Source organism: Myotis nattereri (assembly GCF_964212035.1).
Source record: "Myotis nattereri genome assembly, chromosome: 16".
NCBI classification, from domain to species: Eukaryota; Metazoa; Chordata; class Mammalia; order Chiroptera; family Vespertilionidae; genus Myotis; species Myotis nattereri.
Genome location: NC_138091.1, coordinates 52,922,061 through 52,942,580, shown reverse-complemented (window position 1 = coordinate 52,942,580; position 20,520 = coordinate 52,922,061). Strand labels below are relative to the sequence as shown.

General features: G+C 60.3%; 2 protein-coding genes across 6 annotated transcripts in view; both read right to left on the bottom strand.

Annotated features, from left to right (window-relative positions):
• Positions 1 to 176: 176 nt before the first annotated feature.
• NHERF1 (NHERF family PDZ scaffold protein 1) lies at positions 177 to 16,247 on the bottom strand. Of its 2 annotated transcripts, none has more exons than XM_081109505.1 (6): positions 15,578 to 16,247; positions 5,618 to 5,779; positions 4,719 to 4,872; positions 2,566 to 2,612; positions 1,385 to 1,474; positions 177 to 1,159 (listed from the first exon to the last, which is right to left on the bottom strand). In XM_081109505.1, exons 1-6 carry the CDS (start codon positions 16,037 to 16,039, stop codon positions 971 to 973), a joined length of 1,104 nt encoding a protein of 367 aa, XP_080965631.1. In that variant the 5' UTR covers positions 16,040 to 16,247; the 3' UTR covers positions 177 to 970. The 2 variants fall into 2 exon arrangements, with proteins under 2 accessions (XP_080965631.1, XP_080965632.1); XM_081109506.1 differs by having other exon boundaries at positions 2,572 to 2,612.
• Positions 16,248 to 17,292: 1,045 nt separating this feature from the next.
• The window catches only part of RAB37 (RAB37, member RAS oncogene family), a gene marked incomplete at its 5' end in the record, with an annotated part of 55,781 nt that continues 52,553 nt past the window's right edge, over positions 17,293 to 20,520 (bottom strand). For 3 of the 4 annotated variants that reach the window (XM_081110300.1, XM_081110301.1, XM_081110298.1), the window contains 4 exons: positions 17,293 to 18,954; positions 19,139 to 19,215; positions 19,294 to 19,350; positions 19,928 to 19,993. In XM_081110300.1, the coding sequence (XP_080966426.1) occupies positions 18,849 to 18,954; positions 19,139 to 19,215; positions 19,294 to 19,350; positions 19,928 to 19,993 (306 nt within the window). In that variant the 3' untranslated portion in view covers positions 17,293 to 18,848. The remainder of the gene's footprint in view (positions 18,955 to 19,138; positions 19,216 to 19,293; positions 19,351 to 19,927; positions 19,994 to 20,520) is intronic. The other variant, XM_081110299.1, reaches the window with a different exon arrangement.

The window sequence follows — 20,520 nt, the reverse complement described above, 5'->3', positions numbered from 1 at the left end:
CTTCGCCCTTGGCAAGTCCGCGCACCCACCTGCCACTTGGCATATCCTGGGGCCCGGGGTGGCCGTTTGTTTTCGCCTAGGCCTGGGAACTGCCCTCCAACCCGGGCCAGGGCCAGATAAGAGCTATTTGGCGCCAGCTGAGGCCACTCCTGGGAATCCTGCACCCCATGGGCTGAGGGCGGGAGGATGAAAGGCAAGCTTTCACTTTCCCAGTCAGGCCCCAGCGGGTTCACACCCCAAAGCTCCTGGACTCAGGAAGGCTCGGTCCTCAGCATGTGCTCTGGGCCCCTAGTTCCTGGTACAAACATGCCTGTGCAAGCTGACCACCAGGGGAAGCACCTGGAACTGGTGGGTGGGGCCAGCGGACAGTTATAGACAGGCCCAGGGCCCTCCCGCTCCCAGGCCTGGGGTGCCCTCCGCTCCCAGCCAGAGGCCACCCTGGGAACACAGGTTTGCCACCTCGAGGCCGGGAGGACAGAGTTCTAAAGGAAGACAGAGGCTGAGGAGGTTTGGAGAAACCAGTTGAATTTCTGGTGGAGTTTCCTTACAATGGTGGTGCCTGGCTCAGGGCTGGCCAGGGAGTGGCCAGACCCTCCCCCACCTGCCAGGGTTTCTGTGGTGGGAGCAGAAACAAGAAAGTCTAAGGCTGAGGCCGCTATGTCTTGCATGCAGCAACCTGGAAAATCATGTTAATCAGGAGACAAAAATCCCTCTACTCTGAACTCAAAAAAAAAAAAAAAAAAAATCCAACGAACAAAAATAAGATACTCAACCCACAGCGCTTGAAATGCTGTGGCCGCTGCAATCCCGGTCCTTGATCAATCAACAGTTCTCTAGAAGAATCACATTTGCCAAGAGGGGGCTGCTGGTGCTGATTTGTTTGCCATTCAGGGGTCAGTGGGGAGGAGGGGGGGGTTGGGTGGGGTGCGGGCCCAGCCCTTCCCGCTTGCTGGGTGGTGCGAGGAGGCGCTCAGAGATTGCTGAAGAGTTCGTTTTTCTTGCTCCAGTCCATCTGCGGGGCCCGTTTGTTGCTGCGCTTCTGGTGGGCCCTCTCTTTGGCCACGGCCAGGGAGATGTTGAAGTCTGGGATGGGGTCGGAGGAGGAGGTAGATGAGGGTGCTGCGGAGTCCTGCTTCTTGGGGCTGTCTTGGGAGTTCAGCTGAAAGAGCAGGGGGAGGCAGAGCGGGAGTCAGTGCCGGGCGAGGCGTCCTGGTCCTCAGCCTTGGAGGTAGCTCCTTGGGGCAGTGCCCAGGGAAGCCAGGTCACAAGAACAGAACGTGGCTCAGCATGTGACCCCGAGGCAGGCTGGTGTGCCAGGCACGAGTGTGGCCTGCGAACGGGGTGCCACTAACCCAGTGCCACCCCTGCCCACCCGCCGGCCTACCTCCTCGCTGGTATCACTGGAGGTGGACCGTGCCAGGGCTGGCCTGGGGTTCTCGGAGGCCACCTCGGCCAGGGTTTCATAACTGTTCTCCTGGCAGAGAGAGGACAGGTATGGGTTGGCGGGGAGTGGGTTGGGGAAGTCCCGAGCAGGAGAGGGAGATTCCAGGGAAGACAGGTGCCTTGTCTGAGAACCTCCACTTGGGCCCTTGCCATCTACCCGAGCCCACGGCCTGAGCCTGCCCGCGGCCCTCAGGGGACTGCCATTGTTACATTCCTCCCAGGACCTGAGGGGAGCCTGGGTGCAGGCTGGGAGGACCCTTTGGGGATGAGCTGAACTGCCCATTCCCAGTCCTCCCAGTGAGGCCTTCAGGACGGCCTTGCCTTTTGGGCCAGTGACCAAGGAGAGGTTCCTGGGGCGTGGGGACACTGGGGGCCGACTTGGCGTGGGAAACCCCTGTGATGTTCCCTGAATCTCCTGTTGCCACCTAGTTACTTGGACTTGACCCAGGAATCTTAAAACTAACCCTAAAGCAGCTAAAAAGGGCTTAGGAGTGAGGAGTAAGGTGCATGAGATTCTGCACCCCAAATGGAGTGACAGGTGGTCGGGGACGCCCCCTGCTGTGTCCCCCAACAGGAGGCCTTGGCAGGGGAGACTGAGCAGACCGTGCAGAGAGCCTCGCTCCATGGTCAGTCTACCCCAGAGTGAAGGCCTTGGCCAGGCCTTCAGCTTGGCGCTCAGCCCCTGCCTGGGTTCCTGGGGCCGGGCTGGCGCCGGGCCCTGCCATCTCAGCTCTGGCCTCCACTGCCTTCCCTTCCCTTCTGCCTGGAAGAAGGAGGGGCGAGGGGCTTTGTTCTTCCAACCCAGACTGGAAGTAGCCGGGCAGCAGGCGGCCAGACACTGCTGCTCTGTTCTTGGGGGGAAGAATGGCCTCTTCTGTGTGGGGGACTTGGAGGCGGGGCTTGTTACCAGGATGGCGGGGTGCAGAGGGGCGTGCCAGGTCTCTCCTTGGTCCCAGGCAGGGGTCGAGGGCACACCGGTAGGTATATAGTGTGGACTCAGGAGGGAGTAGCTCGGAAATGAGTTTCCGCCGGGGCCAGCTGGCTGTCCTCCCAACCACACCCCCTTCCACCCTCCTCCCGCAGCCCCCAGACTAGGAGCCAGAGAAGCAGTTAGGGGTTCACCTTTACCTTCTGGATCTCCCCATTGGTAAAGGGCTCAGGCAAGGGACCTAATGAAGAGAAAAAGCAGAGGTGAGCCCAGAAGCTCTGGGCACGCGGGCGGGTGGAGCGTGGAGGAGGGAGAGGTGTGGGGCTGGGAGAGATCTCGTTCCCTAGTCAGTGTCTTGGCTGCACCCCACTGTAAGCGCGGCTGCCACTCTGATGGCCCGGCACACACACTGTGCGTGAGTGTAACAAGCTTCATAGCACAACCTGCTCTGACCGCACCCCGCCTTCCCTCGCGGCCTCACAAAGCTCATGGACGGTTTCTACTCGCTTTCCTGAGAGAGTGTGCTGGTCGCTGCCTACTAACCCAATCGCACGAGCCCCTGATGGAGCATCAGCTGCTTGAGCCAAGCCCTGTCCCGGATGGGGCTGAGAGGGCCGGCCGCCCGTCTAAGAATCACCAGGGAAACGGGTTAGGAGCACAGATTCCTGGGCCCTGGCACCTCTGGTCCAGTGGGGCTGAAGAGGCCCGGGAATCTGAATGTTCCAAAGGCTTCCTAGGAGACGGAACTAGAACCACACCCAGCTGCCCCTGCCGCAGCCTACTGGCCAGTGTGGAGAGAGGACAGGAGGGCTCAGGGCAGTGTCCCAGCCAGTGGGAACAGGGAGGTGGCCGGAGGGGTCAGAGGGAGAGGACGCTGCCTGGGGTCACCCTCACTGGGCTCATCTGGCCAGAGGCCCCACGTGGCTGCAAGGGGAGCTGCTCCATCTCTGGGGACTAGTCAGCCTGGGTGGATTTCTTCTGAACTTAGCTTAACGTTGGGTATGTCCTCTCCCCCCGACCCTAGACCCCAGTCTGGGTGGCCAGGCATACCTGCCTCTCACCTTTCCTCCCTTCCAACACCCTCGGCCTTCCCACAGTGGCCGGCAGGGGACTGTTAGGACATGGGGACGCTCACTCCCGCTGCCCCCAGGCTGAGTGGGGAGGTGACATCATTCTGGAGAGACCAGGAGGGACAATGGGGAGACCTGTCCCAGGGCCTCTGCCAGTGCAGGTCCTCTGGGCAGGGCTGCAGTCACCCTGTTCTCAGCCCCCCCCCCCCCCCCCCAGCCAGGCAGGGAGGGAGGGAGGTGCGGGCTGGTGCCCTAGCGCTGAGGGGAGAAGGTGCTGGAGGAGGCCGGGAAGGAATCTGAGGAGCTGGGAGGAACCCAGACCTCTGCTGTGTCTCCTTCAGGCCATGTCCCCAAGAGCCAGGCTGGGGCTTCTCTGGGCCTCAGTTTCCCCTCACTGAGACAGGGGGAGGTGGCATCCCCCCTCCCATGCAGAGTCTGCTAGGGATTTCCAACTAACCCCCAACTCTAGCACCCCTAGCACCCTAGATTGAGCTTGATAGGATGGGGCCTTCCCAGTCGGCCCCTCCAGCCAGGGATCCAAGCCTATGTCATGTCCTTCATGTGGAACCCCCCTTACAAACAGAACCCTGACACCTTCAGGGAGGGGCCGCCCATTGCAAAGACCAAAGAGGTTCTATCCCTGACCCGCCCCCCCCCCCCCACCCCCACCCCCAGCCATCTTCCCAGGGAGAAAATGCAGACCAGGGAGCAGATTGCTGCTTAACTCCTCCCTGCCCCCACTTAGCTTGGGCTCCATCAAGGGGCCGTGCCAGGCTTGGCAGGGTGACCGTGGGGGGTGGGGAAGACAGGGGCCCAGGGACCAAGGGGGGACCCACTGCTCTCTCCAGCCAGCAAGCCTGGGTTTCCAAGACAACCTGAGAGAAGGGAGGGGAGGCACTGGGCCCCTGTCACTGGACTCTGATCTGACCAGGCGGCAGCCCCAGAGTTAACCCTTTCCTGGCATAGCCCTGCCCTGAGAACGTGGTGGGGGTGAGGGGCTGGGTTTCCTTTAGTGCTCCGCTCTGGCCCACCTCACCATCCCTTGTGCCCGCTTACCTGTCACATGCCGTCCTCAGAAACCCAAGGCCCATCCCTGCTTCCTGCTGATACTAGCTTGGCCCCCCTCCCTCCCCACCCACACCCCTTGGCCTCCCCGGAAGGAGAGGGAGGGAGCATCGCAGCAGGAAGCTGTCAGCCCTCACCTGGGACCCAGTCACGCCCAGAACTCTGGCCAACATCCCTGCCTTGGGGGCCTCCAGCCACCCCGCCCAGCTTACCATGCAGGTGCTCGTGAGACGGGATCACTTTGCATTTCTTGAAGAACTCATCGGTCTCCTTGTCCACCACCAGCAGCTTGGTCTCCTCGCCGCCAGCCTTGATGGCAGACACCACATCCCCGTGCTGCTTGCCCTCCATGCAGACGCCGTTCACCTGTGGGCGGGGCGTGGTTACCAGCACAGGTCTCGGTTCTGGGGGCGTCGGGCGAGGAGGCACAAGTGGTCCTCTTCGTCCTCAGCCAGTTGGCAATCCAGGGACACGGAGCCCCCCTTGCCCAGAGTCCTGAACGAGGCAAGGGGTCCTCCCACTTGATAGTCAGATGGGAGGCAGGACACATGGGAAAAGCCAAGGAAAATATCCGGGGGAGACTAAGCAAACAGCTGGGAAGACGGACGGGCAAGGCCTGGAGCCTGGGTGGGCCCCAGCTTCCCTGTGGACCTGCCTCGGCCTCCCGCCCCGGCCCTGGCTTGCTCAGTGTAAAATGAGAACCTCTAAGGTTCGGAGACTGAGATTCTGGGACCTGCCCAAGGCCTTGGGTCGCATTTCCTCTCTGCCCAACAGCCTCACTTGGGAGAGGACTTCACCCTCGCACTCCATCCCTGCGCCTGGTGTGAAGGACGCAGGAAGCTCTGGGGGTGGCCCGGGATGTCGACCTGGATCGATGGGTGAATCATGAACTGCCAAGTGTGTCTGCTCAGTGAAGAGGCTCCCAGGGGAGGCAGGGAGGAAACCAGTCCTTTGCCTACCCACCATCTTTCCTTCCCTCCTGCCGGCCCACCATCCCTCCCGCCGGCATCTACGCATCAGGGGCTAACCAAGGAGCTGCTGGTGTGATGGCTGCCCCAGGAGCTGGCTGTCTCTGTGGGGAGGAGCCTGGGGAGAAGGCGAGAGGCATTACCTCCACGATACGGTCCTGGGCCTGGAGCCCCGAGGCCTCGGCGGGGGAGTCTGGGTCCACTGACCGGATGAACTGGCCTGGCTTGGTCTTGTCGCTGTGCAGGTTGAAGCCGTAGCCATTGGGACCCCTCTTCATGGCGCAGAGCCGAGGCCGAAGCTCACGCTGTGGGGACAAAGCACAGTCCGTGTCGTTCCAGTGTCCTGGGCCCCACTCTCCCTGCCTGTGCCCGGCGCCAGCTCCCACCAGGAAGATCTGATAACAGGCAAATCTGCTGAGATCCCACTGCACCGGGGAGAACGCTGGCCGGGGCTCCCAACACTGCGTGGAGACCCCGTGTTGCAGCAAAATGCCTGGGTGACCCTGGGCAACAAGGCTCCTCTCCAAGCCTCAGTTTCCTGTTCTGCAAATGAGAAGTGGGGACAGAGTAGCTCAAGTCCCTCCCCTTTTGACATTCTATGGTTAATAATTTTGATTGATACCTTGTCCCTCCTACCAACGGCTCAGCTGGCCCTCCTGGGGGGTGACAGGTGGGTACCTGACATGGGGTGGGGAACCCTGGCCTCTGTATAAGATGTGAGAGCCGTTTCAGTGCAAGAGATCTGCCTGTGCCTTCGCAGGTGGCCCTGGCCAGGCCACGGCCGCAGCCACAAGGGGTTCCTTCAGCCCAGCCCTGCTATTCAGGGCCCCTTCCCCATCCAGGCTCCTGTCTGCAGAGGGAGGCAGGCCTGGTGTTTACTGAAAGCTGGGCAGCGTGTTTACAGTAAAGCCGTTCCTCACGCAGGCTCCTGTCTCTCCCCCGCCAAGCCGAGTGGCCAATGACCACAGACCAGGGGGATGCACAGTCGGGGGTCCTGGACAGGACAAGAACCCCACCGGTGGAGCCAAGACCGGTCTAGCAGAGAATAGCAGAAGCTCAGAGATCCTGCTGGTCCCCAAGGAGCACACAGACACCCAGCTGGGACCATCCCGCCATCCTCGGGCCGCCTTAGGCAGCTGAGCTCGCGGCTGCAGCCCAGAAGGCGTGTACATGATGCAGGGAATCAGGTGTGAGTGGGCAGGACACTGAGCACCAGGGCTGACTTGGGGTCCCTCTCCCCCTACTCCCAGGCCTGGAGCAGGGGACAGCAGCCAGCCTATGAGCTCTGGGTCACCCCTGGACACCAGGCCACGAGCAATGGTTGAAGTCAAGGCCCTGGCCCAGGTTCCAGCTGCCCCACTGTGTGACCTGGGGCAGCGATTTCCTTCTCAGAGCCCCAGTTTCCTGAGGCTCTTAACATACAAGCGGACACCCCACAAGCGTACAGTCCCTGAGCGGAGTACTTTCCCACTGTTGTGAACACTCACAAATAGTCAAATGAAAGTGAGAAGTGAGATTCTGGGGCTCGGGGGTGGGTCCAGGTTGCTCTGAAACCCCAGTCGCAGCTGGGAGTGGAGGTGAGGAGGGTTCACAGGCCACCTGTCCCTACTGCCGGCCCAGGAGGCAGCACCATCAGTCCCCACCCCTCACTCTCAGGGTGACTTTGCCTCCGTTAAGTGCTGGGGCGGATCTTTCTGTGCTTCAGGATGTTGGTGGGGGGTGTGAACAGGCCAAGACAGGAAGGAGGGCTGACAGTTGGGCCTGCGGGTACCCTAATCTGGGCTAGAGGCCCAGGCCCCCCTTTCTCTGAGTTCTCATTCCTTCCCATTCCTCGTGGCAGGGCCCCACCAGCATGCCCAGCTGATGCCTGCTTATCCGGCCAGCACAGCCCTCTGGGATCTGGGATCTCGTTCCCGTTCCGGGTGTAAGACAAACTCTTCTCCCCTCAAGCTAATCCCTCCGCAAAGCTGTCGGCCGCCCTCCCCCAGGCGAGGTGAGCAGAACAGGTCTGACCAGCTGCCGCCACCTGGGCAGGCTCAGCTTTCGGCCCAGCCAGGCTCAGCTCCACCACGGCCCTGAGAACGTGGGGAGGGAGGGGCAGCTCCCATGTCTGCCTCTCCCCACCTGCCCTCACTCCAAAGAGCCTTCCCAGAGCAACCTGGCCCAGGCTGGTCACCCCCAGCTTCAAGATGGGGAAACTGAGACTCGAGATGCCATGCCCACTGCCTGACGTCACACACGGCGTTACAGGGGAGGAGCCCGAACCCCAAGCCTGTCTCTGACTTGGAGCCCATGTTCCTCCCACCATCTGTGGGCTGGTACCTGAAGACCCAAGTTCAGACTGGGAGGTGCGCACCGCCCCCCCAGCCCCCACCCCGGAGCTGGGGCCTCAGCAGGGTCACAAGCACTGGAGTCCTCTCCCCGAGGTGCCTGCAGCCTCTGCGGGGAGGGGCCTGGGAGCTGATGAAACCACAGCCTTCCTTCCGGGTGCGCGAAAGGTTCTTGCAGCCAGAGCTAAGCCTGAGCTTGGGATAGGCGATGACAGGGACAGTGAGCAGCCTGGGCTGGGCCTGGGCGGGGAAGGGGGCAGCGTGGGTGCTCTCCAGGTTGGCACGGCTGCACTGCTGCCCGGGGCTCTGTGTCTCGGGCTCCCCTTACTGAGCCTTGCTGGTGACCTGTCCTTAAAGCTGGAGGCCGCACTGAGCCTCGAGGATGGAAGAAATAAGGGACCCAGCCAGAGGGGCTCATTGCTCTCTGGGCAGGCGGACAGGAAACCCCTTCTGAAGTGTTGGACACCCACAGAGCCCCATCCTGCACCCGCCTTCCCAGGTCCCCAGAGGCTCCTTCCTTCCCAGGGCCAGCTGCAGGCTTGCATTCCTCCCAGAGACCAGCTTGTTTCTCCCCGCCCCCCTCCCCTCCCCGCTGTCTCCAGGAGGTGTCAGCGCCAGCTGCTGAGTCAGCCCAGCCCATCCTGGGTGGAGGCTGGTGCTGACAGGAGTCCCTGGGGGCAGCCTCCCTGGGGGTCGTGGGGCTGGCCCAGTCCTGAGAAGAGAAGATGGGAGGGGCCAGCTGCCCAGAGCTTGGCCACCGTGGGTCCTGGGTTAGAGCTGGGCAGGGCCTGGGGAGAGGGGGAAATGGCAAGTCCAAGCCATCCCCGGCCTGCGGTGTGGCCCCAGGGGCTCAGGGGGAGCCTTGTGCTGGTGCTTGAGGGGCGCAGAGCCGGGCTGGGGGTCACTACAAGGGAAACATGGTCTCAGGGTGTTCAGAGCCTCAGGGAGCACAGCTCAGAAGTAAAAATCAGGATCTGCTCAGTGAGGAGACTGGCAGAGATCCGCAAGCGAGAGGAAGGAACGTGAGGCAATGGTGGCCAGTGGGCAGTGCAAACGGGCTGGGGCGGCATGAGTCTGAGTCACTTCCAGAAAATGCCAGATCCACTTTCTGGAAAAGACCCTGCTAGGAGACCTGCCTCCAGACTCATGGCGCCACCAGGTTCTCGGGCTGCTCCAAATTCTGTCCCAGGCCTGCCTCCTCTCTCCCAGGAAGCCCAGCCCCACCCCAAGTGGCCGCCCAGTCACCTCCACCCCCGCAGCCCAGGGAGCGGATGGCGGGCACGGAATTCAATAGGCACCACCAGCAGCCACCTGGAAAGCCGGGGAAAGTCGATACCCTAATCCCAGTGACTGTCTCTGGGGATCAGGCCCAGGGGAGGATGGCTGGGGGGCCAACGCCCCGCTGGGCCTGGCCCCTCCCTGGCCGGTGCCATGGTGAAGAGCCCATATAGAACAGCCAGGCAGCTTCCTGCAAGGGGCGGGCTGCAGGAGGGGAGACTACCAGGTGGCTAGGGGGAACAATAGAGGTGACCCTCACCTCCCAGGGCTGCCCATCCCCCCACCCCCGCCCCAGCCCCACCCAGCCCAGGGCTCCTGTTTATGCACCTAAGAATGGTGCCCAGCTGCCTCCCACAGAGAAACGAGCCCCAGCCAACAGGGCAGGGGAAGGGCCTGGCTGTCCTGGTGGGCAGGCAGAGGGAATGCTGGGCTAAGGAACCCTGGCTGCTCAGGGAGCAGCTCAGTGCTCTCAAGGAAGCCAGGTTGGAGAGCTGGCCCTGCCTGGGGTGACGCGTGACGGGGAGCATGCGGGCACTGTCCTTACGGCAGGCCGGGAAGTGACCAGGACCCAGACTACTGGCCAGTGTCCACAGCTCTAGGCTCATGGATCCTCTCCTCACCCCGGGGGAGGTAGAGGCTTGGCTGCCACTGACTCATGCCCTGAAGTGGCTCCACTTCACCCCACAGGACCTCCCGTCTAAGGAATGTTAGACACCTCCATTCGCAAAAAGCGAGCTGCTTCTAGCCCTTGACCCTGAACTTCCTGCTGTTTCTCAGTGGAGAGACACTTTTCTGGAGCCCAGCAGGGTGGGATCGAGGAGGGAGACATAAGCTTAAGTGGCGGCCACTTCTCCAACAGCCACCAGTAGGGGCCCTGAGCCAGATCCCCCTCCGGCTCTTTCCTCCCACTGCTGTCCAGCGACCCATCTGAGGGAGAGGCTGGCTCAGGTCTCCCCAGGGCTGGGCAAGGCTGGGATGGAGCAGGCTGGTACGTGGGCTGCTGCCTGGCTGGCCACCTTCCAGGCTGGCCACCCAATGCCCGCAGCCCAGCAGGCACTCCACTTCAGCCCCCCTGATCCCTCCTCCTCCTCCCCCAGAGAAGCCGCTGGATTTAACTCCTGTGGCCTGTCTCACGAGGTTACTTGTAAGAACCTTCCGGGAGCTTGTGACACTGGAGCTCTACTGAAATACTGTTTACTGAGCACTTGCTATGCGCCTATCACGGCACTAGGACTTTATGTGTATTTTCTTGTTAAAACTCAATTATAACCCTGCAAGGAAGGTATTATTGCCCTCATTTCACAGATGAAGAAACTCAGGTTTAAAGAGAGCAGGCTCCAAACGCAGATCCAGACCAGCATTATCCAATAGGAATATAACGCCAGTCATCTAGGCGTTAAAGAAGAAACCATTCCACAGGCCCAATATGGCATCACTCATGCTAATAACCCACGACACCACACCTCGACTCACTACCTGGTCTAACTGCGGATTCAACCTCTCCAAGAAAAATAATCAGTCAGTCTGGAATTTTCTGGACAAACACCAGTAAGGTAACCCGTCCCCTGGGCCCTCTCCCCATAGAGAGAAGAGGCAATCTGCAGGATTAGAAGCCTTCCCAAAGCACAGATATCAGGCCCCAAATCGCCCTTTCTTTTCCTTTGCCAATAGTTCCTTGGCCGCATCCTCTTCCTATAAAATTCCTCCGTTTTGTCCAACCCTCAGTGAGCCGTCCAGTTGCTATTGGGATGCTGCCCAACTCACGCGTCGTTTTATTAGTTGAATTTTTGGGGGTTACATTGGTTAATAAAATTATATCAGTTTCAGGTTATATCAGTATTATTTGTGTAATACGTCACCTGTATACAATTATATTGTATTCACGACCCCATGAATCACCGAATAAAGCCAATTTGACCTTCAAATTTACTTGGTTGAATTTTGTTTTTTAGCACAGGGAATTTAAAAATTTTCTATTGGCTACATTAAAAAGTAAAAAGAAACAAGAGAAACGAGTTGTATTATCTTATTTAACACAACACATCCAAAATATTATCATTTCAACAGGTAATCCATTTAAAAGACTATCCATGGGCTATTTTACATCTTGTTATCTGTACCAGGTCTTTAAAATCTGGCATTTACGCTTACAGCACCTCTCAGTGTGGACTGGCACATTTCATGTACCAGGAGCCACACGTAGCCAGTGGCTGTGGCAATGGCCTGCTTAGGTCCTCACCCATTTGGCTGTCAGCCCCAAACATTCCCAGATCCCCACCCATGACCTTATAACACGGAGAGATGGGAGCTCAATTGCACAGCAGAGAGCAGCACCTTGAACCTGGACCGTAGCATTTGTCTTTTTCTAGGGCAGGAACCTAAACATTGCCTAGGGGTCTAAGGGAGGCCAAGGCCAATAGTCAAGATCAGCCTCCAGGGAAGCCCTTTGTACTCAGGACCGCCCAGAGATAGCGAGGGTGGATTCTCAGGACCCGAGGGTGAAGGTAGAGACTTAGTCACCAGTTCCCCACCCAGCCCATCTCAGGGGAAGGGATGGATGGGTCCAAGGAGTCTGCCCTTTGTGGGCGGAGGTGTTCCATCCAGTGCTTGAAGGACACTGCGGGGGACAGGAGCACCTGGGAGTTCTGGCCCAAAGGGCTCAGCTACCTGGACCCTTGCAGGGAGAGGGTCCAAGCAGCATGAATCTGTGCCACTGTGATGGGCAGACCAGCTGGAGAGAACGCCACCAAGCACAATCCAAATGTGTGGCCAAATGGGTATGCAGGTAGACACTGGAGTCAGAGCAAGCTGGGTTCCAAGACACACCCCTGAAAGTAAGAGCCAGGGGCTATCCTAGGGGAGAGAGAGCCCCCAAAGCATGGCCTAGCAGGAGGACCCAACACACAAAATGGTCACACACCCTGTCCATTCCACATCCAAACATCCTGAGCTCAAACCCGGTTCCGTCCCCCCAGAAATGGGGAAGGGGCTGCTAGGCTGCCCGATACTTGTGCCTGCCCACCCACCTTGTTGGCTGGGGTGCCTGCACCATCTTTGCCCCGGGGGTCAGGGTCAGGTCTGGTGGAAACCACCCCACACCCCACCACTGAACCCTCTCAGCAACCCTGGGTGCTGGCGTCCCATCTCAGAGGCGTAGAAGCTGAGGCTCACAGGGAACAATGGACAATGAGGGGCCCAGAGCCAGCGGGCTGGCAGGACTGACCCCAAAGCCCAAGCTTTCCGGTTTTCTAATTTTAAAATGGAAGCTGCTAGAAGGCAAGAAAAAGGAGTGGGTAGCTTCTTCTGGAATTCCGATCTCTGGGCGTGTTTGAGGCTTTGAGGCGTAAACAGGCCCAGGTGTACTGGAACGAGATGGCTTAGGACAAAGGTCGCTGGTGGCTGTTACGCATTTATTCACTAATTCACAAAATTTGATTGAGCCGCTCCCTACTCTGTGCAAGGCACAATGCCGGGGACATAAACACAAATAAGGGCAGGTGTGGCCCTGGGGACTCGCCACGCCGTGACAGCGATCATAAACAGAGAATTCAAATCCTGCACGTCTGTCCAGAGCAATAGCGGAAGGACAGGGAGTGGGAGGAGGTGAGGAGAGGCTCCTGGGGAAGCGAGTGGCCTTGGAGAGTGTGCCGCGCGGAGAAGGGGCTGAAGGGGACCAGGTGTGAAGGCTCAAAGGCCAAGCCAGCACGATGTGCTAGCGGGGAGTTTGGACCCTTGGTGTGGTTGGGTGGACAGCGGGGAGGTGGGGGGAGAGGCTGCCAGGTTGTGACAGGCTGTGGAACGTGATTATTCAATAGGAGCGACACCCTTCGTTGAGCACATACTTCGTGCCAGGTGTGGCTGCAGCTGCACTTGCCTAACGAGGGAGGCTGATCCAGGGCTAGTTGCCCCATGGATGGGGCAACAATTGCTGTGGAATATTTATTAATTCATATACCAACAACCAACGTTTACCGCCCACTTGGTGCCAGGCATTGAGCTTAACAGACACCCTTGAGTAATCCCCAACAACCCTTCGAGGCTGCTGCTGTCGCCCCCAACTTACACAAGAGGAAATGGAGGCTTAGGGAGGCTGAGGTGGCCCCGCCAGTACAGTGGCGCTGGCTTAGGCCTGCCCGTTCGCCGCTGTGAGTCCCTGTGCCAGGCGCCAAGCTCCAGGGGGTTAGGTCCCATCCCTGTGGGTGGAGGCGGGGAAAGCCACCACAAAGGGGGGCAGAGCCAGAGGCACACCTCCACCTCCTTCCACACAGCGCGACAGGCCCCCGCACCCTCTGCCCGTAGCATTCCCGCCCCAGGCTGGTCTTCCCCACCAGATGTCCCCTGCCGCCCAGGCCCCTTTCCAAGTAACAGCTTTTCCACGTGTGAGGATAATGGAGAGACCGAACAGCCCCACGGAGAGGCCTTTTAGGGAAAATAATTTACGATGTTTATTAACATTTTTGCGGTGACAGGGCGGGTCACCTTCAAGTCCACCAGATTTCATGGGAATTTCCCACTGGAGGACGTAGGAGTGCTGGCTGGCTGTGCCCAAGGCTACAGGCAGTGGCTACATAGCGCTCGGATTCCAATGCCTGGGCCTAAAGGAGCTCCATTCAGCATCCCACAGGGGCGCGAGTACTTCCTGTTATGTGTAGAATTTTAGAGGACAGGTGTCACTGTAATCCAAGGCCCCCATTTTACAGATGGGAGAACCAAGGCTCAGGGAAGTTCTGATTTGCTTGTTGACCTGAAACCCCAAGAGGCCTGGTGACGGTGTCCCCAGGACCGGAGGCTGGTTCTCCTCCCTAACTCGGTACACATAAACCGCCGGGGGGACTGGGGTTCTGTGCTCACCCAGAGAGCAGGAAGCCAAGGCTGCTGCCTTTCAGATGGCCCGGGGGAGGAGGGGAGGCATGTGCTAGGTCCTCCCCGGGGCCCTCCCACACGCAGCAGCAAAACCAAATGGGTAGTGGGAGGAGCTTGACCTGATGCAACTTCGGGTGTGGGGGGTGAGGGGTGGCGGGTTACTTGTGGGAGTGCCAAAGTCCAGAAAATAATGGAATGGCAAATCGATGCACTCAGCAGAATGGATTTCTGCCTGGGACCAGAGGTCATGGGCTCCAACTCCCTGGTGTTGACCCCTGGCTGGGGTGCTCTGGCCCCTGCCCCACCCTTGCCAGTGCCTGCTCGGTAATGGCAGGAAGTGGGAGCCTGGTGGCCCTGGCATTCCTGGCACTCCACTCCGCTGGAGAGGGCTCCGAGTGACCTCACTTCCGTTACTTCCACTGATCAGTTGGTCCTCTCTGGCTCCACCTTCTACCTTTAGGCTGAACTGTGCCCTTACTCTGACCAGGGGAGGCTCCTGCTAGCGCCAGGAACACCTGAGCCACATGCCTACCAGGTGGAGAGCCACCAAATGGGCCCACGCCCTGCTCCCCCCCCCCCCCAGTCGGCACCCTGAGGCCTCCCCCTTCAGACTCTGGGGACAGAGCCTGAGTACAACTCCAGTGTTGCCACTGCTCATCCTGCAGCTGACCCAGACTGGGATCGTTTTTTGGGAAACTCTAAACATGGGTAAAAGCAACCAGACTTCCTGCTGTCCGGGGACTGGAGTGAGGCGGCTGCCTGGGCAGGACCCCCTTCCTGCTGGCTGGCCCCTGCAGGGCCCAGGGCCACCGACCACTCCCTCTCCTCCCTCCCCAGCCATCTTTCTCCTCCAAGATCCTCCCTCCCGCGCTCAGATACCAGCTAGCGCTTACTCCTCACATTCCTGAGGATCATAAATCCTAGGAGGCAGAGCCGCCGGAGACCTCTGCACCTCCTCCCCGAACTCCACCCCACAGCGCCCAGGTTGGTGGGGCTTCCTCTCTTTTCTTAGAAGTCACACCGGACTGCAAGAGGAGGATGAAGTCCAGCCGCTGAAGTTAATGATACACATACCAGGGCTGGAGGGGAGGCGCGGAGACAGCCCTGCCTGCCACCCCTTCCCCCCTCCCCCTCCCAGCGCCCGGGCTCCGCGGGTCCCACTTGCTTCATCCCAGCTCCAGTTACCACCCACTGGGGCCACGGAGGAAGCTGGCACCTCTGGGCAGGCTGGGAATCGGGTGGCTGAAAAGCCGGCCCCGGGGTGGGCGGGATTAGAGGTTTCCCCAAACACGGGAGCAGCCACCACCAACAGAGCAGAGGAAAGAGGGGACTGGGCCGCCCGCCCGCCCGCCCGCCCTCCCTCTCACTTCTAAAGGCCAAAGAACAAGTGGCAAGAAAAGCTCAGAGTCCCAGCCCAGCGCGGGGAAGGGGTGGGGGTCGTGGGAAGCAGCCCCAAGCCTGCAACCGCCCGAGCGCCCGGTAGGCGGGCGGAAGCAGCTTCCCCTCGAGGATCGAGTTTCCAAAAAGACCAGGCTGGGCGCGGGGCTGGGCGTCCGGGCGCCTGGGTCTCTCCCCGATCCCCCTCCCCTCGCCCCGTTCCTGACTCGCCGCCCGGCCCGGGCCCCCACTTACCCGCTCGGGGTGGCTCTTCTCGGACTCGCGGGGTTCCGGCGTGGCGGCCTGCGGCTCATTTTCGCCGCCAGCCCCCTTCGCCTCGACGGCGGCCGGCGGCTCGGCCTGCCCGGGCCCTTCCTGGGCGCGGAGCAGCTCCTCCCGGATCTGGACGCCCAGCTTCTGCAGCCGCTCGTCCGTCTCCAGGTCGACCACCAGCAGACGCACGGCGTTGAGCGAGGCGCGGATGCGGCTCACCACCTGCTGGTGGGTCTCCCTCTCCACGTTCTCGCCGTTCACCTCCACCAGCCGGTCGCCGGCCAGCAGCCCCGCCTTCTCGGCCGGCGAGCCGGGCTCCACCAGCCGGATGAACTGGCCCACCTTGCCCTTCTCCCCGTGCAGGTGGAAGCCGTAGCCGTTCGGACCCTTCTCCAGGCAGCAGAGCCGGGGCAGGGGCGCCCCGGCCGCCGCGTCCGCGCTCATCTCGCCCTGCGACGGCTCAGCGGTTCGACGCGGGGTCCTGTCGGGGGCCGGAGACGGGACGACCCAGCCCTTTCCCCGCGGACGAGGAAGCTGGAGGGAGCGCCGCGAGGACTCCCCGCGCCGGCGGAGCGAGCAGGTGGTCCGCGAAAGGCCGCCGCGCACCTCGGGGAGCTGCACTACAAGCGAACGGACCAATCCCCGCCCGCGCGGCGTCTGAGCTTCCCAGCTCCCGCCCCGACCCCTTTTCCTAGGGGGCGGGGCCGCGCCGAGGGTGTGGAGCACCCTGAGCCAATCAGGGACCACAGGCAGGGGGCGCTCGGGCCGGGTGAACGACGCTGGCCAATGAGAACGCGCAGGGGCGGGACCCTGCGCTCCGCGCGGCGCTCGGCGGCGGGAGAAGAAAGAGGCTCAGGAAGTGGAAGTGTTTGTTACCAAGTGGCCCGAGTTGAGGCGGGGGCGGGGCGAGATCCCGGTGCTGGGCCGAAGGGCCCGCTGGCTCGGTTCTGATTTCTCCCACCCGCGTGTGGCGGGGGTCGAGGGGAGCTAAGCCGGGACCCTAACGTTTTACACAGCCTTTAGCCAAATCCTTGTGTGCAGCTTCAAGCCGGGGGCTTAGGAGGGGGGCGGGGGGCGGGGGAGCGACTGTTGCTGGGGCAACCGATCCCGTTCGGGAACGAGGCTGCGAGGTCCCAGGGGTCGTACAAAAAAGGCTGAGATCCACCTCGGACTCAACCGTTGTTTGAATAACGAAGTCTTCGGCTTGTGGAGCCCTTTTGTGCTGTCCCGGGACCTGTTTATAGGGGGGCGTGCTCTGATCCTCACTGGGACGGCGTGAGGGCCCAGGAGGGACACTTCGCGGGGATGCCCATTGAAGAGGCCATCAGGGCAATGGCATGGGCACTGGCCTCGGCGCTGGACGGGACGGGAGAATTGGGGTCGGGGCAGGCAGGACAGAGTCAGGTAACCACCCGCAGTACAGTCTACAGGGAAAGAGCCCTGGCTTTCTTCCATTAAAAAAAAAAAAAAAAAAAAAAGATCAGGACCCTAAGATAAGCCTCCTTTCAGCTCCTCACAGAGGAGAGGCTGGTCACAGAGGCCGGGCAGTCTGTTAACGGGTGAGGTGACTACTTGGGGCCATTGAAGGACGAAGATCAAATGATTTTGGCACTTCAGGGCAGTTCCTCCAGCAGGGACACTCCTTTCAACATGATCCCCGCTCCCATGGCGCATCTCAAAGGAGCAGTGGACAGGATGTACTTTCCAAAATACTGCAATTTAATTCTGAAAAAAACAAATGCTAGAGGCCCAGAGCAGCCCGAGGGACTGGGTCCCCAGTGACCTGCCCTGGGCAAGGTCAGGCTCCTCCCTGGGCTGCCTGGGAGAGGCCTCGGAGAGCTTCCTTATCAGGGCCCAAGTCGGAGCTGCTGACTAGGCTCGGACCGCGAGATTTCTGCCTTGAAAGCAAATGCAGTGGCCTCAGACACGTCCAGTGCACGCCTCTTTCTCGCCCCTCTCCCCTGCCCCTGGCCCGGAGAGCCAGGGCATAGATGCCTCTAGGTTGGGACATGCAGGCCTCCTGTCCCCCTCCAGTTGCTGGGGTCAGGGCTCTGGGAGACGTGACTCGGCCCCACATAAACTCCTTGCTGCCCCTTCCCCCTCCCCAGTCTTCCCCACACGACCTTGTGTTGCACACGTTCTGGTTAACCCAGAAATGGGTGGCCTCTCCTTCCCCACCCGGTCTCAGTAGGAGGGGACATGAAGCAGTTTGGGCCCTGGGTCTGTTTGAGAACATAAGGGCATCGTCGGGAGAGCCAGCACTTGGGTTGAGGAGAATACATGGGGGTGAGGTTTGCTCAGGTTTGCTTCCCCCCTACTCTGGAGATGGGGGTTTCTCTTTTAAGGGCTCTTTCCCCAGTAGAAGCACTACAGCTGTTTGAAGAAATAGCCAGAGGACTGCATACCTGCCAGAGGGTCGAGACCGGAGAATCAACTCTCTCTCACTGTGACCTGAGGTGCCCAGGGGCATAGCAGAAAGGAAAGGAAGACCAGGGATCCAGGGGGGTCCAGAGAATAGCAACCAAATGCTCCCAAGGGCCCCGTTGTGCTTGTGAGCAGGAGGAGAAGGGCCGCACCTCCTGGAGGGGGGCTCGTAAGGCTAGAGGTAGCCAAACAGACCCAATCTCTGCGATCCTCTCTTCCCCTCCCAGGGAGGGAGCTGGGCCGCCGCCCAATCTCCACATTGCTTATCTTCCCTGATAAGAGATAGGCTTTGGTCTAGCAGCTCCCAGCACAAGGGCCCATCTTCTGGGGGAGACTGCTCCCTGGGGAGCTGGAAGAAATGAAGGCCCGGGTCTGCTCAGCCTCTCCCCAGCTGAACTGAGAGCGGGAATAGGGTCCCTGCCTGCCCTCCTGCCCCAGAAGCGCATGTTCCTTGGTAGCGAGCTGGAGCATTACTGCCCTCATCATGGCTAGGAGGGAGGCCCAGCCCCTGAGTCCTAGTATCTACCAGAAGGCTAAGGCCACCAGGTCCCTACCTTGGTTTTCTGGTGCCCGCTTTGTGTGTGTGTGTGTGTGTGTGTTAAATTATGTATCACTAAACTGAAATATAAATATTTTACCCTCCCTGGGGATGCAGGGAAGCTACAGGAACGAAGGTAGGGGTGGGGGTACAGCCCCCAGTTGGGAAGGGGCTGTGCACTAGGCCCCCAACTCTCTCCCCCATTGGCTCAGCTGCTCAGAATCAACCAGGTCTTGGGGAGCAGGCTGCATCCTCGTGGGCCTCGGGAGCTGTCTCTCAGCCCCTTGGGTTTCACAGGAAGGAGCAACAGCCGGGCCGCTGCTTCTGGGACTCCACATAGTCGCGGATCTGGAAGCTGGGCTCGCCGGCCTGCAGCCCGGCCCTGTATTTCAGCTCCCTGGAAGAGGAAGAGGCAACGGGCTGGGCAGCGAGCCAGGTGGGGAGCATCCTCCCCTCTCCCATGGCTGGGGGCACAGGGACCTCAGACTGCAGGTGCAGCTGAGCCCAGCGGCCGGGCCCTACTGGACCCCCAGATGGTGCCACCCGGCCCTGCACCGTTCCCTTCCCCGCCCAGCTCTCACTTGGCAATGGCCAGAAAGGCTAACTCCACATTCATGCCCGTCTTGGCGCTGGTCTCCATGAAGGGAACTCCGTACTCCTGCCAGGGAGAGCGTGTCCTCAGGGCCAGCCTCTGCTTGCCCCCACCCGTCACCCTGCCCACAAGGCAGCCACTTACCCTGGCCAGCGTCTCTCCGTCTTCCGAGCGAATCACCCTCTCACTGCTCACATCTGCCTGTAAGCCCAGGAGGGTCACTCTGGGGAAGGAAGCCCCAGCCCGCCCCTCTCCTGCCCCTTCTGGCCCATCTGTTGCCCTAGGAGTAGGCACTGCCCGCCCCCTGCTGGTGGCCTGTGAGACTGCGGCCTGTATGACTGGCACGGGGAGAGGTTTCCACCTGGTTCAGGAGCGGTTCCCCAGCGGCCAGCCCTGGAATCTCACTCCCTCTTGGGGAGGTGGGTAACTCTCCTAGGCAAGGGCACGGAGACCCAGCCTCAGAGGGTGACAGTAGCTGGGGCTAACTTTTCTGCTCTTAACTCTGCATCCGTGACCCTGGTTACTGTGACCTAATAGGGGCCCAGCAGCTGGGCAGCCTTGGATCTCACAGGCAGCAGCTAAACTTCCCCCACAAGGGCCGTTCCAAAGCTTACAGACAGATAAGATGGACTGAGCCCTAAACTGGAGACCGGAAAGGGTCCTTTGCTGGAAGGGTAGCCAGCTAACACTCTCGGGTAGTGATGAGGCTGGGTGCAGGCAATGCTGTGGCAGCGGGAGAGGAGGTGCAGGTGGGCTGGTCCTGCCGTGGACCACTCACCTTGTTGCCTAGCAGCATGATCACCACATCCCTCTGGGCGTACTCGTGAATCTCAGTGAGCCAGGCCTGTGGGAGAGGGTGAGCTGAGCTGGGTTAAGGCTGCGCCCCAGCCATTCTTCCCCTCCCTTTTGCCCCTCCTCCTTCTGCCCTATTTGATTATCCTGGGCTACCCACTGCCCCCTCCAACCCCGATGCCCTATTCATTCTCGTATCTGCATCCTTGTTCTGGCCTCCCCAGTCCTGAGTGGTTCCAAACCCCACACAGCGGACTCCTGGTTCTATAGAGATAGCAGCAGCTTTGTCTTAGAAATCAGTTGGCAGTCACCAGCGATTTCCCGTTGAGGATTCTAAGGCCACATAAGGGCTCAGTGATAAAAAATACGATGATTGATTAGTAATGTCTGCCATGAGCATGGGGTTGGCAGTGGCAGTATGAGTGCCATCCTCTTCTTTTGTTTAAGATTAGAGAGGGAGAGAGAGAGAGAGAGAGAGAGAGAGAGAGAGAGAGAGAGAGAGGAGAGAGAGAAGCATCAATTGGTTGCCTCCCATATGTGCCTGACCGGGTGAGGAACCTGCAACCTAGGTATGTGCCC

What these genes read in the sequence shown, in the direction of transcription:
- NHERF1 (XM_081109505.1), bottom strand. Translation starts at nt 16,039, where the DNA reads ATGAGCGCGGACGCGGCGGCCGGGGCGCCCCTGCCCCGGCTCTGCTGC. An exon ending in GTCTCACGAGCACCTGCATG is followed by an intron (nt 2,613 to 4,718) that starts GTAAGCTGGGCG and finishes TCTCTTCATTAG; the next exon opens with GTCCCTTGCCTGAGCCCTTT. An exon ending in GGGAGATCCAGAAGGTAAAG is followed by an intron (nt 1,475 to 2,565) that starts GTGAACCCCTAA and finishes TCTCTCTGCCAG; the next exon opens with GAGAACAGTTATGAAACCCT.